General features: G+C 40.8%; 1 protein-coding gene across 1 annotated transcript; it reads left to right on the top strand. All coding sequences in view use genetic code 11, as the record gives it.

Moving 5' to 3' along the window:
• Positions 1 to 576: 576 nt before the first annotated feature.
• Positions 577 to 10,760, top strand: EGR_03506 (hypothetical protein; the record flags this gene model as incomplete). The annotated part of the gene is made up of 8 exons (XM_024492755.1): positions 577 to 680; positions 1,040 to 1,112; positions 3,911 to 4,032; positions 4,915 to 5,061; positions 6,018 to 6,195; positions 7,938 to 7,966; positions 9,768 to 9,909; positions 10,626 to 10,760. The coding sequence occupies 8 exons, from the start codon at positions 577 to 579 to the stop codon at positions 10,758 to 10,760; spliced, it is 930 nt and encodes a 309-aa protein (XP_024352888.1).
• Positions 10,761 to 14,537: the final 3,777 nt, after the last annotated feature.

Genomic DNA, 14,537 nt, shown 5'->3' with positions numbered 1-14,537 from the left:
GCTACGAAAGGATTTGGACATAAAGTCACCCCTCATTGCGAATTCGTCGGTCAGCCGGCCAGTCAGCTGTCAAACGGTCTGCAATGCAGGGAGGAAAAGTGGAGAGTTCACTGGTGATTGCTTGGGCTTACTGAGACCTGCAAGCGGCTGCAATGTAATTTCCGAGATCCGAGACTCCAGACCCACGTGTGTAGCTTCCGCCATAACTTTACTTTCCCAGTTGATGTATGTACAAGCCGATTGTTCCATCACCATTTTAATCACTAGTTATATTGCATGAAAATTGCAGGCAATTTTTTGTCATGATAGAAAAAGGGAACTTATTCAATTTCACTTAAAATTGCTAGCTTATATTTGGGTGGTGCGCTCAACTACAATGATTGCTCAACGAATCCGGTTGGAAGCTCTACAACTTCAATTGATTTGCAGTTGTTTCATGCTGAGGTCGCAAAAACCCAGCAGCTGGAATCACATCCAGGCTGTTCAATGAGCCTTATGAATGTGAATGTCTTTAGAGTGAGGGGGAGTGGTGGCAAGCACAAAACAGGCACCGTACTGACTGTCTGAGGCGTATTGATGCTTCACAGGGCAAAAGAAAAAACTACAAGTTATAAGTGGCCATTGCAGCGAGCTGTAAATGACAGTCACATGAGATTTCAGTCTCTTGGCTTTTGTGTAAGGTATTCAAATCCATATTTGGGCAGAATAATTTAAATGAATGTATTACTGGGAAATGCTAAGCATACGAGTTCGCAAAATTTCATCTTCAGTTTACCCCAACACAAAGGCAAAAGCGGCACTGCTTCATACAGTGATTTTTCAGTAAAAGTGCAGAAGGGTGATTGTAAGTGCTCACCAAATATGTTCGGCGAAAAAAATACTATTTCGGCAATTTTGACTTGCCCTTTTTAATTCCGCAAGTATATTTTACCAAGTGACGTAATCCTGCTGTCGGTAGCTCAGTGATTGCGGAATGGTCTCCTACCACTCTCAATCATATTCACGTCTCTGTAACAATTCTTATCTTATTGAAATATAGAACTAATTTCAAAAGTAAAATCATTATTAGGAACGTTTTGTCTGTTGTCGCTAGATTGTTTTTGAAAAAAATAGTAAGGAATAGGCAGTAGCGTACACCTAGACTACTCATTATTCCATATTTAAGTAGCATACGCAATGGTGAAACAGTAATTCCAACACTCTAAGTGAATGGAACTTCCGCACTTGGCTCAAGTGTGCCCTTGGTGGTTATAGGGTTCACTACTTAGGAAATCAGGTTTTTGTGGTATGTATTTCACTGTTGACCGATGCCGAAGACGTCTACCGACCTGTCGACTCACAAATGATAAGCTTTTCATTCCGCGTCTATGCTTCTATGGATCTAACCTATTTTCCAAAATAACCTTGAAGAATGTTAATAACTAGAGCTAAAATAATTGCCTAAAATATTGAAAACAAGGTTTTAAACAAACAAAATAATGATGAACATAACCGCAGTGCAGCAAACTGCCCTATCGTTGATTCACCAACTGGTCTACGAACTTGGCTACACATATTATGGTCGAATTTAGATCTTTAACAATGGGGTTATAGAATGGTAGTACAAAAGTAATGCTACATGATCGTTATATTCTGGTGTGCGTACTACCAATGCCTGGCGCACCTATAGCGGGTCAGTCCAGTCCATCACAGTGCAAACGCATTGGATCCAGATGACAGGCAGCGGGTGCTGATGTGCCCACGCATGCAAGCTCCTGGTGGGGCTGGATATTTCACGTAAATGAAGGCGTAAAATGTCAAAGTAAGGATGCTTATTAGAAGGCTCCGTGATCAACGGCACTTGGTGATGATACACTGTTACACTGCAAACACGAATAGGGTCAGTGTGTTGCCATGCGCCTGTCGCTAAAGGTCTCGGGGTCAAAGACTCCCTTCCCTAACAAGGCGTCTATAGATTTACCCCCACCACAGTTGAGCCGGTACGTAGAATGTCTAATTCTGAATGCCTAATAAGCACTTAAATAACCCATTGTAAAGTGAGACAGGAGATGAACCTTGCTGTGGTAGTGGTGCCTCTATCGCTATCATTTATGTGCAAATCCTATTCGAGAATGTTTGCAGCACAAGGGATTCCGACATGGGAGGCTATTTTTGGCAGACACGTGCGATGTGAATGCTGCACTGAGCTGAAGAAGCATCCGAAGGGGTGGGGCAAGGATTTGTCCCCTACAGGCATTGAGGCTTAGGTGTGTCATTTTACTCCGGAATCAAGACGTGAGCCAACGTAGTGGAAACGTACAGAGATTAAGGTTTCAACACAGACAGTGAGACAAAACCGACTGCCTTAGGATAATTCAAATCAAAGTCAAACTTTTCCAGAAAATCAACCAAAATCAGACGACAAGAATACTGCAAATTGTGCGCTTAACCTCCATTTCAAGTAAGCATTGTCGATTGCTCCATGGAATTGAGGAGACCGGCTTGAGGAAGTTTTTATCGTTCTCACCCTCCAAGGTTGCTTCCATGACCACGAGGTCATCATCTGATCTCTGTTAAGTCGAAAACTGAGAAAAGATAAAGGCATTCAATTATTAAGTGGTGCATTCCCCGCCTAAATCTAAGCTGCATTTTCAGGTTGACGACCTTTATCGGGGAAGGCTTACTTTACTCATGTTATACATTTCAAAGGCCTAAAATGCCAAGCAAATTACCATTTTGTAGCTCTAAGTGAGTTACTTGTCTCCTAATGGAAAGTACGCTGCCGAAAATTAACAGTTTCTTAACTTGTACAACACTTTTTAGTAAATTGGATCTGAATTTTTGAAGCTAAAAATTTCCACGAAAGGAACAACCAACGGAGTATTTTGCGAGGCGATCACGCATGCACTTCATTGCAGATTTTCTTGAAGCAGGTACAGGGAAAAAGTAGATTCTCTCTAGTAAGCATGACGCCAATTATTGTTCCTCAAGTGACTGCATGAAAAAAAATTTTTTAAACAATCATAGAAAAAAGATTCGGGAAGGAGTTTTTTTGCGGATGGATTTAGAATTGAATATCATTAAAGTCCGAGGCTTCGACGCTGCAAAGTGAAGTGACCATTCTGATATTTAAGTGTGCACCGTGCCTTCAAAACTGAGGAGATGCCATCGTGGATCTTCACTGCTTTAGGAAAGTGGCATCGGCAGCACAACTTAACACACCATGCAATTGAAACCCTCTAAAGTGTTTTCTCTTTGAAGAACGCTAAATGACCATTGTGGGCGCAAAAGTCGCATTATTGTCAATTACGGCTTCATGACATCGGATTTGAGCGTATAAACACGACCTATTGGAATTATAAATATGAGGAACTGTGAGATTGCCGCATAGTTCCCTATTCCCAGTCTTAAAACCTAGTCACTCTCGATGTTGCACCTTTAGTATCTGCTAGAGGGGCTTTAGTTATATTATAGGAAATAAATATCATTTCTAAATAGTAGGGAAATGTCAGACGTGTCAGTTGCATCACGAAAGTGGATCACTTTTATTTAACGAAGGAAGAAGTAGATGATTCAGACTAGGTCACTAACAAAAATAAGGACTGGGGAGTCTATAAAAATGGAGGCCGTAGGTAATACCAACCTGTTTTACAGTCTTCCTTCCCTCAGGCATGAAATCCATAGTAGGTGCTCTAGAAATATTCATCAGACTTGAATGAGGAGCAAACCTACACTCCGTCAAAGCAAGAGGTCATCCGACCTGTCATTTGCAAACTATCTTGTAGATTTGATGAATGCAGGGTTTAGTTCCAATTGATGACTGTTTGTGAAGCTTCACTGGGTTTCTACAGCTCAATGCGATTTGCTTCGGAGCCGCATTAATTTATAAATTTCCATATTTTGATGTTCCAAAACTTACTTTTTAAAAAAGGTTCAAAATCAAAAAGAATTAGCTATGACGGAGACATATATAACAACCGAAAATATCAGGTGGTTTTCGGAAATAACGTACTGCGATGACATTTTTAACTCAAGCGGACTCGTCAAATGCAAGTGAGTGTGCAGATGTGCGTCAGTCCATCGGTGGAGGATTTGCTTTCTACGGTCCCATTCTAAGTCCGCATAAGGGTCGATTAACTCTGATGTGATCTGAGCCTGTCCAATTTCAAAATCGAGTTTATCGCGGTTTCATGGCTGCAGAGGTTTCTTACCAAATACTTTGCAAATGAATAGGGAATTACCATGCCAGGGACTCTTCAGTACACACAAGACTCCCGTCAACTAAGGCAGCAATGGTGTATATTAGGAAGTAAACGTAAGTCTTTCTAACTACCAATTCGTTCTTTCTTTTTATACCTATTACAGAATGAGCCGTTCTTGCCTTGATAATTGTCTGGCCAACTGACCAATTGTCAGTGGAAGTGGCTTTTGATTTCGACACACCCTGGTTACCTCCACGCCATCCACATTCCAGGCTGTGCATGACTTGTGAGTGGGTGTGTTACACCGCAGATGGAATTTGTCATCGGGCTCTCCTCAGTAAAGGCTAAGCGCTCTGCCTGTTCGAAACTACTAGAAGACATACAAGATTCCCTTTTCGTATACAATTGATGTCAGCGTTTATTTATTATGAAGGAGGTCCCATTCCTACAAAACCATTTGGGGCGACGGTGCATAAGGTAGGATGCAAACCAGATGCATCGTGATTTCCATCCTCATCCTGCAAATTCACCTAATTCAATGTCAGTTCCTTCTGGTAGTCAGCGACTTGGTGACATGTGACAGAAAAGGCTATAAAGATGATGTCAGAGTGGTAGAGATATAAAATGTGCTACAAGATTTCCAGATTTATGTAACTTTGAAGCACAAGTTGGTGGAGGGGTGTCACTATTCCCTCTTCGGTTTCGTTCGCTGAGTGAGTCTCTCCATTAATAGGGAATTCAACCCAAAACTTCAAGGCACATTTCGCAACAACAAATATTTTGCTTGTAAGATAAAAATTAAGAAATTAAAAAATAATGCATATTTTACCCAAATCTTCTCTGTTACCCCTAAAAAACACCTTCTGGTCCCGATTTTTACGTAAGTAGAAGTAAAGCGGCCGTCCTTCTTCCGCGTTGTTTAGTGGATAGCAAGACCCAGTCCTCTTGAGAAACTTATTCATTGTCTCTACTTCCAACAGACCATAGATGGATTCAATTCTGGACATTTAGTCATGGAAACAAAGGCAATCATTAGTGTTGTTCACTCTCAGTAGCAATGGAGAGAATTTTACACGATCGGGAGTCCATGTCTATATATTTGTCAGCGATTTACTTCCTCAAAAGCAGTGAGAATAAAATGCACATAATTTTCTCTGATAGCTTTTTTGACACTTAGGATTCTCTCATTTTTTTGCCTGATGCTCTTTCAGATTGAAATTAAGAAACCTTAACATTGGCATGCTACAGCATCAAGAGCACTTTTAAATCCAGGTGGAATGTTATTTCAAGACTTGCATTCGATAACGGCAACCTCTGTTTTTAGAATAAAAACCTTTGACTTAACTCAAGTCTTTCTGAAGTTGTAGGAGGTGAGGGAAGTAGGATACATAGCGGATAACCTTCCCAATGGCTCCAGGGTTGAGAGGAAGTGTAGTCTCCCAAAGCATGACATTCAGGTCATTGCTTTAGATAGCATACCTCAATGCCTCCAGCAAGCTGGCTTAGGAAAATTTTACTAGTTATCACATATTTATTAAAATACTTAAACTTTCGAAAGGATATTCTTGGCTTACTTTTGATCTCTTGAAATAAGGAATCGATGTGGCAGCGGAAAGGACTTCACTCCAGGCTGAAGCAATGAGTTTCGGTTAATTACACCTCATCTTTTGCCTAAATGAACTGAATCAGGATGATCGGATTGACAGATAATTAAGTTTGCCATGACATTGGAAATTCTCAAAGAGGAGTTGCCCTTTGGCGTACTCCAGTCACCCAAATTTAACAAAAAGTAAAAGTCGTTTTTCCCTTCCTTATTCTGCGTCTTTGCTGCTCTAGTGGTAGTCAGTCCCTAATATCCATTTCTGCATTATTTCATTGTTATAATTTAATCAAGGCTTTATATATTCATCGAATAGGTTTATATTATCGTTCCTGCTTTAGGAACATTAAAAAGGCTAATCCATCTTGTCTACGTTTAGCTTGTGAAAGCAGAAAATTTGACTTCCAAGGTCTGGTAAAGTATGTAATGCACTAAAAACTAGTCCTACCGTTAAATTTCCATCCACTATGTTCGTTTAACCAAATGGTAATTTGAAGCTGGAGGACGACATGTAAAATATGGAAGCGGCATTAATCCTTGCTGGTTAAGGTAAGATGCCTTCTGAGTAGCCCCTTCCTTTCCTGCAAACTGGATTGATGCTAATAATGATTGCTGGTACTTAATAGCAAAGGACAGTAAGGTCGTACATACTACTCACAACAGATATTTGAGGAAGTAAGTAGCAAAGACACTTAAAAATAGCACTTAATTGCAGAAGATATGAAAAGAAAACACATAAAAGGACTTTGTATTTATGCTACTTCTAAGGTCTCTTTCATTGTCAATGGATAGACGGAATCGGAGTAGGTAAAAATACTGGGTTATTTCTCCCTCCCTTAAAAGTTCAGGCCAGGCTAAACTTTAAGTTGTTAAAAGAAAAACACAAAATTCAAGGAAAAAGGATTGTAATGTCAATTTTGGTGGCGGCTATCCAGATTCCAAAACGCCAACTACAAAGACCTGGTGGAACGGTCAAATCATTCAAAACTCCCAGCTTATTTTATCATCTTCACCCATTCCGCATTCCTTCAATGCTCGGATCTTCATTTTGATACAAAGGTGAAATCATGACATGAGTACTTTGGAACTGTGAAATCCTGACTTTTGTTGTCGAAATGATTCATCATCCCTATCCATTGCTACATCGGAAAGCAGTCTTGTGCAAATGAGCAACAGTTTTCCAGCAAAGTGAATTATTTTGCAAATATCTGTGCATGCAATTTTTAGAGAAAGGAGATTAGCCACTTGCTTGATTGCAAAAGTTTCTGCTTCCATCAAGCTGAATATCTTCCCAACGGAATGGCTGCCAAGTGCGTTGGCTGAATGCCTACCCAGTGCTGTCATGGTTGTCCCTGGGTTACGAAGAATCGCTCGTCTTTGAATGTTGTGCATCGGTTAGGCGTCTACCTGCAAATGAGTACAAACCGGATTGGAAGTCTTCCATTTGGATAAAAGTGCACCCAACAGCATTGTTTGTTGCTGTTTTGACTAACCTTATTTGGACGGCGGACCAAATAGCCATCCGACCCACATCATGTACGCTGCCCAGTAGCCCACGTAATGGATATGTGCACGACAGTCAAACACAACTGTCATTTTGTCATGCCAAATTCACCTCTTTTTGCTACAAAATAAACTGTTCCAATTTGTAGTGTGCTGCCCAATTTTTAATCCACAAGCAATGCCTTGCAGGTGGATTGGCCGTTAGTCTGTCAATCAGCCTGTCAAGCTTCCATCAACTAACCACTGGTGAATTTTTCCACACAGTCGGTTTTTTTCAAAATAAATGCATTAAGATGTGTTAAAAAGCCTGAAAGTGTAGTCGGAAGACGCTTTGTGTGATTTCACACTGCACCCATTCGAATGAATGCAAGATAGCAGTCAAATGTGCCTGCATTCGTTGAGTTGGGCAGTTGAAGTCTGTGAATGTCGCCTTGTTGATCTGCCTTGTGCCTCCGTCAGTATGAATAACATCATGCACCCAAATTTGTACTTCATCTCCCTCTCTCCCTCTCGGTCTCCATTGCACACTGTGTTGAGGCCATGTGCACTGCCTACTGACACCCGTAAAGGATATGGACGGGACAGCCAATCACTACTTTGTCATGCCAGCTTCATTTCTTTGCCCTACATAACATTTTTTTCCCTTTTTGTAGTGTGGTGTTAATTTTACATTCCCAATTAGGTATGCAAAATCCCGCGGGTGGAGCTGTCAGTAATTCAGCCATCTGCGTGTCAAGCTTTCATCAACTAGCTACAATTAATTTTTTCGCACGGTTATTTGCTTTACAATGAGAGCATACGGGACTTGTTTGAAGCTCTGAATGTGTGGCCAGAAGACGGTTTATGTGACTTTACACTGTGCACATTCAAATGAATACGAGACAACCATTTTATGCACTCTCCCTCCATCCTATAACGTAATCCATCCATCATATTTGCAAATCATGGTTTACTCCTTTGAGCACTATGCTACTTACAAAAAATTGTGTTCTTTTGTATCTTTCTTCATGCCTTCAGTTTTGTCTTAACTCGCTTCGGTACCGGCTGGTTTTTTGCGCTTATTCACAGCATTACTGCTTGCTTTTAGCATCCAGTTAAAGACACCAAAATTTCTCTCTGTTGGGATTTGATTTGCCTACTGTTGCCAAAAAATGCAGTACCCTTCAGCTATGTGGGCAGCGTTTTTATCTATCCACAGAAAAACCCTGTAACAGTGAGACAAGTCTCCAACGCAGGTGACAAACGTTAGATGGGAGGATTGTCGCAGTACTGTCGAATGTGTTTTCTAAGCTTAATTAAAAAGGGTGATCCACTCCGCTTCCAACAAAAGAGCACTTAAAAAGGTATGTCATGGAAGTATACCTTCGTGTTCAGGTTTTGAGCCGTTTATGGCCATGAACATGGACATTATTGAGGTCCAAACCAGGGTAGTCAAGAGGCCAAGACTCCAATATGGAAGTCGTGATGTGTCGACAAGAGTAAGTAAGCTGGTGGTACGGCAGGTACGTGCTTGAGTGACGCATAGAGAGGTAGCGAAGTGGTTTCAATCTCTCCTCTCTGGAGTACTTCGATTGGCTTCGGCTGCATTGTGAATAGTAGAATACTTTAAGTTCTTCCGCCTCATAATGGCCACTTGGAAAAAGTAATGATGGCGCTGAGAGGGTGATGGTTCTGGAACATTTGCGAGGAGTAAAATATGACAAATTCTGGACCGTCGAAACTGGAACTTTATTGCTATGAGGATGCAGCGATACAGTAGAAGCTATGCAAAATTTGTTAGTTAACTACGATTTTTTGGTGCACAAAGCTTGACTTAAAGTAACCGCTTTCAAGTATTGCGGTTTAATTAGCAAAACCTAAAGTATCATTTCAAGTGGAGTTTGTTATTATTAATGTCTGTTTTCAAACAAAACTATCCAAATTCCTCCTTCCGTTTAGCAGCACTTTGTCTTTAAACAGTCCAAATGTGTAAGCAACCTGCTATTCATAAGGATGACCCCTCGTAGTGACTGATGCCTCCATCCTGGACAATCTAATTGCACATACCTTCCTATGACTTCCAGATCTTAAAAATCAAAGTTGATTCTTGAAGGTCCTCACCGATCTTCCATGGCCTATCTAAATGTTGTTCCTTATCTTCACAACTGCTTTTACATCGTATGGATGGGAAAATTTCCTTTCCGGCTCTACTCGTGTAAGACCTGACATCTACGAAAAAAAGATGCAATTTAATTTTATTATTTCCAAAAAAAGAAGAGTCTTGATGTGAGAAATGCTGGCATTAGCTATTTTTGTCACAACTACTGCACATAAGCCATATTTTATGTTCAGGAAACAATATCGTCGTAGAAGACTTATGACAAAAAAACTTCGGTCTTAGCAATTTTTATTCTTTTGGACTTACCCACCCTTGGAGCCCTTCCTTTTTATGGAAATCTGAATTTATGTGTGACAGGGTAAGATTTGGATACTATCCTGTATAGTCGTGATTTTAAAAATAATACGACTGTGAGTGAACGAGTGACGGCTTTTGATGTTCAAGTAATGAGAGTGTTAGAGAAACCACTCCGTAGGGAAGGGAAATCATTGTTTCAAATGTACACAACTTTCTCCATATTAAAACTGGTAGGTATATCCAGCCAAGAGCGAAATGCAAATGGCTTTCACCTGTGCAAATTTACTAGAGTTCGCTTGGATTGTAGAGAATGTCCGTCAAGACATTGTGGACACTTTAGAAGCGGCATGCAAAATCTGGTCTGAAAGAAAAATTCTTCTTTTTCTACACAGTCATTAGTGTTGTTTACTACACGCTGGTGAAGTAAAAGTAAAAATGAATCAGACAAGATAATCAAAGGTATGGTTTTGGCTCCGCCAGCATTGCTTTTTCCAAAAACTACTACTAATAATTAAGCCTATAGACAATTTTGTTAAGGGACCATGAGGGTGGAAAAAGAGACTTGATAAAAAATTTGGCTGCTTGATTGCAATCACTTACACTTACATTCCACATTCGAAACAGACTTTCTCTCATCTTGAATTTCCTTTCATTTTCCATGGTATAGTTAAATTAAATCAACAGATTTTCAGAGGATTTCTATACCTGGATACGTCCATTTGCTTTTTAAAAGGAACGTAAAAAGTAACTTTCGATAGCGCATTCTTTGGAATGACCGTTGCTACATCACTTTAACTGAAGGGTTCAGTTAATTAGCCACTATTTGAAAAGACACATTGTTTGAATCGGTGGTGGCGTTTTAGGGCACTTGGCGGGCTAATTGCCATGTTACGCCACGGTCTTTCAACAAAAGGGTTCGCCAACTTTTGCCAAAAGATTTAAGTAGGTGCTTCAAACGAATTTTAAGGGTCTTTTGAGAATAAATTGTTCAAAATCAAAATATACTTGTCAGGGACGAGAGGAATTAATTTGTGTGTCATTATACGCCTGTTCTGAAAGTTGTATTATTAAAATATTTTGAAACCAAGTACAGTTTTCTTTCACCATTTCACTTGCGATCCCCAGGATCTGTTCACAGTAATGTATTTTGATATTTGACACCTGGTAGAAGTAGAGTAAAAATTCCCTTTTACTAACAAGAATATGAAAGACTTTCTGGGTGAAAGATCGTCTTTTAATTCTCGTCTTTGCCTCCTGCACCGAGTTGGAGCGCTTTAGTCTCCACGTTCCACCTGCCGGTCCACCTGCGACGGGGATATACCCCTGGAGTTCGGGTTGGGAAGGAAGTCTCCAAGCCCGCGATCCTTTTGGATGGGCAGTTGACAGTACGCTGGCACAATTCAAATGCCTTGTGTGACTGAGTACATCGCCCCTATGCCCTCCTGTCTACAAAGTCCTCAACAGGCGACCACACTTTCGGGTTTTACGTCTCAGTTTCCACGACCCACCCATCTTAAACAAACACGCTTACATTAACATCTACTACTTGCCACCTTGATCAGACGTGTCTGGACTGGACTGACCCGAGGCACATGTGCCGGTCAGTGGTTGTACTCTCAGCAGAACATTGTGTGTACTGCAACCACGGATATCTCTTTGGATTTAAAATTCTCGTCTGATTCTCATCTGTCGTTCTTCGGTAAAATTAACACCTCTACCTTGAATGCGCACACCTACTAGTGTAGGTGTCTTTACTTGCATTGGTTGTATCCTCAGTGCTCAAAATTTCAATTAAATATTTCAGCTCTAAATAGGAATATGCTTCAGGGTTATTGCGAGAAATAGTTTAGCTCTGTGAGGGGATGCAATTTGCTATTCCGACTAAGGCAATGACCGACTAACTGAAAAGTTTATTTTTTTGTGTAGCTACTGGTAAGTGGACCGCTGTGTCATCGGACTTCAGCAAAACGCAGACCGCTTAAAGTTGGATGTTACAAATGGTATAACCCCTAACCACCCGTAGTACAGTTACACCAAGTGAAGACGTGTCATTTATTCAAAATGTAAGAATTAAGGATTTGCCGATGCACGTGCTACTTAAATGCAAAATCACAAGTAGTTTGGGGTTGTGCTATTTGTTACTCGTTGCTGTTTCTTTCTTTTCCCTTAATATACAAGGTTTTGAATTAGTCCCATGAATAAGTAAAAGGTGCTACAGAGACGTGGATGTGAGTGAAAGGAGTGTGAGGTCATTTTCCGGTCACTGATCAAACAACAGCAGGATTGCGTCGCTTGGTGGATTAAGTCGCGATACCAGGCGGGGATATCTCTTCACTACGAAGATTTTATGAGCATTCACCTCTACCTGTTCACACTTTAACTTCCAAAATCAACACCACTGTGTATAGGTAATTTGCTGTTCAAAGTTCGCTGCCACCTCAGAGGCCGATGGCGGCCGTGCTGTCACGAGATTTGTATCCACTTCCCTTTTCTCGACTAAAGGCGCATTTAAACAAACATGCTGCATTTGTTATAGCAAAACTCCTTTTTATCTGCAATCCCAATAGGGGATATTCCAGGAGTGTCTGCTCCTTTTCTTTGCTCCACTTTTGTCATTTCAGTGCGCTATGCTGTACGCAACAAATGATGTTCTTTCTAGCATACATCTTCATGCGTTCCATTTTGACGAGACTTGCCTCTTTACTGGTTGGCTTCAAATGCTTAGTTATAAAAAGAAAGTGCCATTCTTGCAACACTTTTTGTTGCTCTCTTAAGTGAATTCACGTGCTTACCATCAGGGTCAAGCGTTCGGATACAACCTAACTCCCAATGTAATGAAGAGCTGTGGAGCTGTCAGCTAGATCAAAGGCAAAAATGAATCCGTGACACCGAAATAGCGGCTTGAGGTAGTCGCTCTACCCAACCGCCATCTTATTTTAAGCACTGCCATTGATACCTCCTGTGATCAGCCTCTCCTAGTGGCCATCACATTGCATTCAGTTTTAAGAACCGCCTTTCCATCAATATAAGAATCCGTTGTATAGTTGGGTGAAAATACAATTGACCCTGTTAATGGAGCCGTGGTGTTTCACTGGCTTTGTTCTGCTGAGCCACGGACCTGTCTCAGCAACAAGCACATTTCTTTTATTATCTACATAATTCTGAAGCGTATACGAAACCTCTCTGCAAATTGCAAGGATACAGGAAAAACAACTGCGCTTACATTATAATTTTAGTGCATTTAAGTCGTCTACCTCTGTTCTGTTCAGCCCCAAGAACAAGAAGTGAATTGCAAATGATGCAGTCAACTCCACAGTGGATGCGTTAAGCTTGTTTTTTGCAGAGCTTTCTTTGTTGTTTAGTGGTCAAATAGCTGTGTTGGAGTTTGGTAATCGCTCAGTTGGCCCTGCTATTGAGATTTTGCCCACTTTCAGTCATTTACTACCAATACCCTCCTTCTCGATCGTTTGATTTTAATAATACCTTAAAGACGCTGGAATTTCGCCTTACTTTAGTTAAAATTTGCCCGCCTGTCATATGGGCAGTGTTTCTCATTTGTCCGCAGAAGGAATGGATGGCGACAGTAAAGAGCGCCATAAAACTGAGCCAGGCCTTCAATGCAAGTAGCAACAGTTAGATATGGAAATCACACGCCGCACTGGCAAATTTTTTTCCGAAGAATAATTAAAATGCAAAGCAACCCGCAACGCCACATGCAAAAGAGCCCACCACAAAAACAAAAAAGTACTTGTGGTCGTGAGCACGACCACCATCGAGGTCTCAAGTAGGGTAGTCGGGAAGCCAAGACTGCAGTAAGAAAGTTTTGATTTGTCAAAAGGAGTATGTAAGCTGGGAGGTGCATGGAGGTGGTTTCATTCTCCGCAGTTGGAGCAGTTGGATTGGCTTTGGACGCATTGTGGACAGCAATACACTCAAAGCTTCTTCGCAGCATAATAGTGGTGGGAGTAATGAAAGGGAAATGGTTCTGGAAAGTTTGGTAACGGTAAGCATGTGTCGATTTCTGGAACACAAGAACGGGAAGGCCACTGCAATGAGGTTGCTCTGATTGTAGTGAATTAAGTCTAAATTGTTGGTTAACCCTGATTTGAACACTTTAAATACGTTTGATACATATCACTTATACATCTATTTAACAGCTCAACTTCAGGAAACATTTAAAGTGGAATTTATTGCTAATATTGCCTGCTTCGAAGCAATAATCCCTAAGCTCCTTTCTCTCTTGGCGCGATTTCTGCCATTAAGCTCCCTTGAGATGCAAGCGACTTACTTATTGTAAGAATGCTTTCTCACTATGTCAAAATGTGGAAGGAGAATTTGCGTTCCTTTTAACACGGGTATGACCCAGAAACTAAGTGAATTTCCACAAAAAAATGCAAAATATGCCAAAGCAGAATTGTGCTCTTTAGGTCTATGAATATTATGCGCTTACCTTGTTGTCCCAAATCTGATTAACCTGATCAAGTGCGACCAGTTATGGCAAAGAGATGGCGACACACGTACTGGCAGTTAAAAGTTCTGTATTTTGGATGTCTTGATGATCGGTCTGGAATCCTAGACAATCTATTTCCACATGCGTCATTACAATTTTCAAATCTTAAACATTCAGGTCGATTCGGGCAGGTCTGCATTAATATTTCATGTTCTGTCTTGATGTTATTCTTGGTCCTCGTAATTTCTTCCACACCGCAAAGGACAAGGATGCTTTTCCGGTTCATGTTGCGTAAGATTCGTTATTTACATGGGAGAGTAAGGTCCATTTGTATTATTGTCAAAGGAAGTGACATTGCGACTGATGAGTTGCACTTTACAGTTAGAAATCAACAATGCCAAAGAAAAC

The sequence above is a fragment of the Echinococcus granulosus genome, assembly GCF_000524195.1.
Source record: "Echinococcus granulosus chromosome Unknown EG_S00018, whole genome shotgun sequence".
Classification (NCBI taxonomy): Eukaryota; Metazoa; Platyhelminthes; class Cestoda; order Cyclophyllidea; family Taeniidae; genus Echinococcus; species Echinococcus granulosus.
This window is presented reverse-complemented; position numbering and strand designations above follow the sequence as displayed.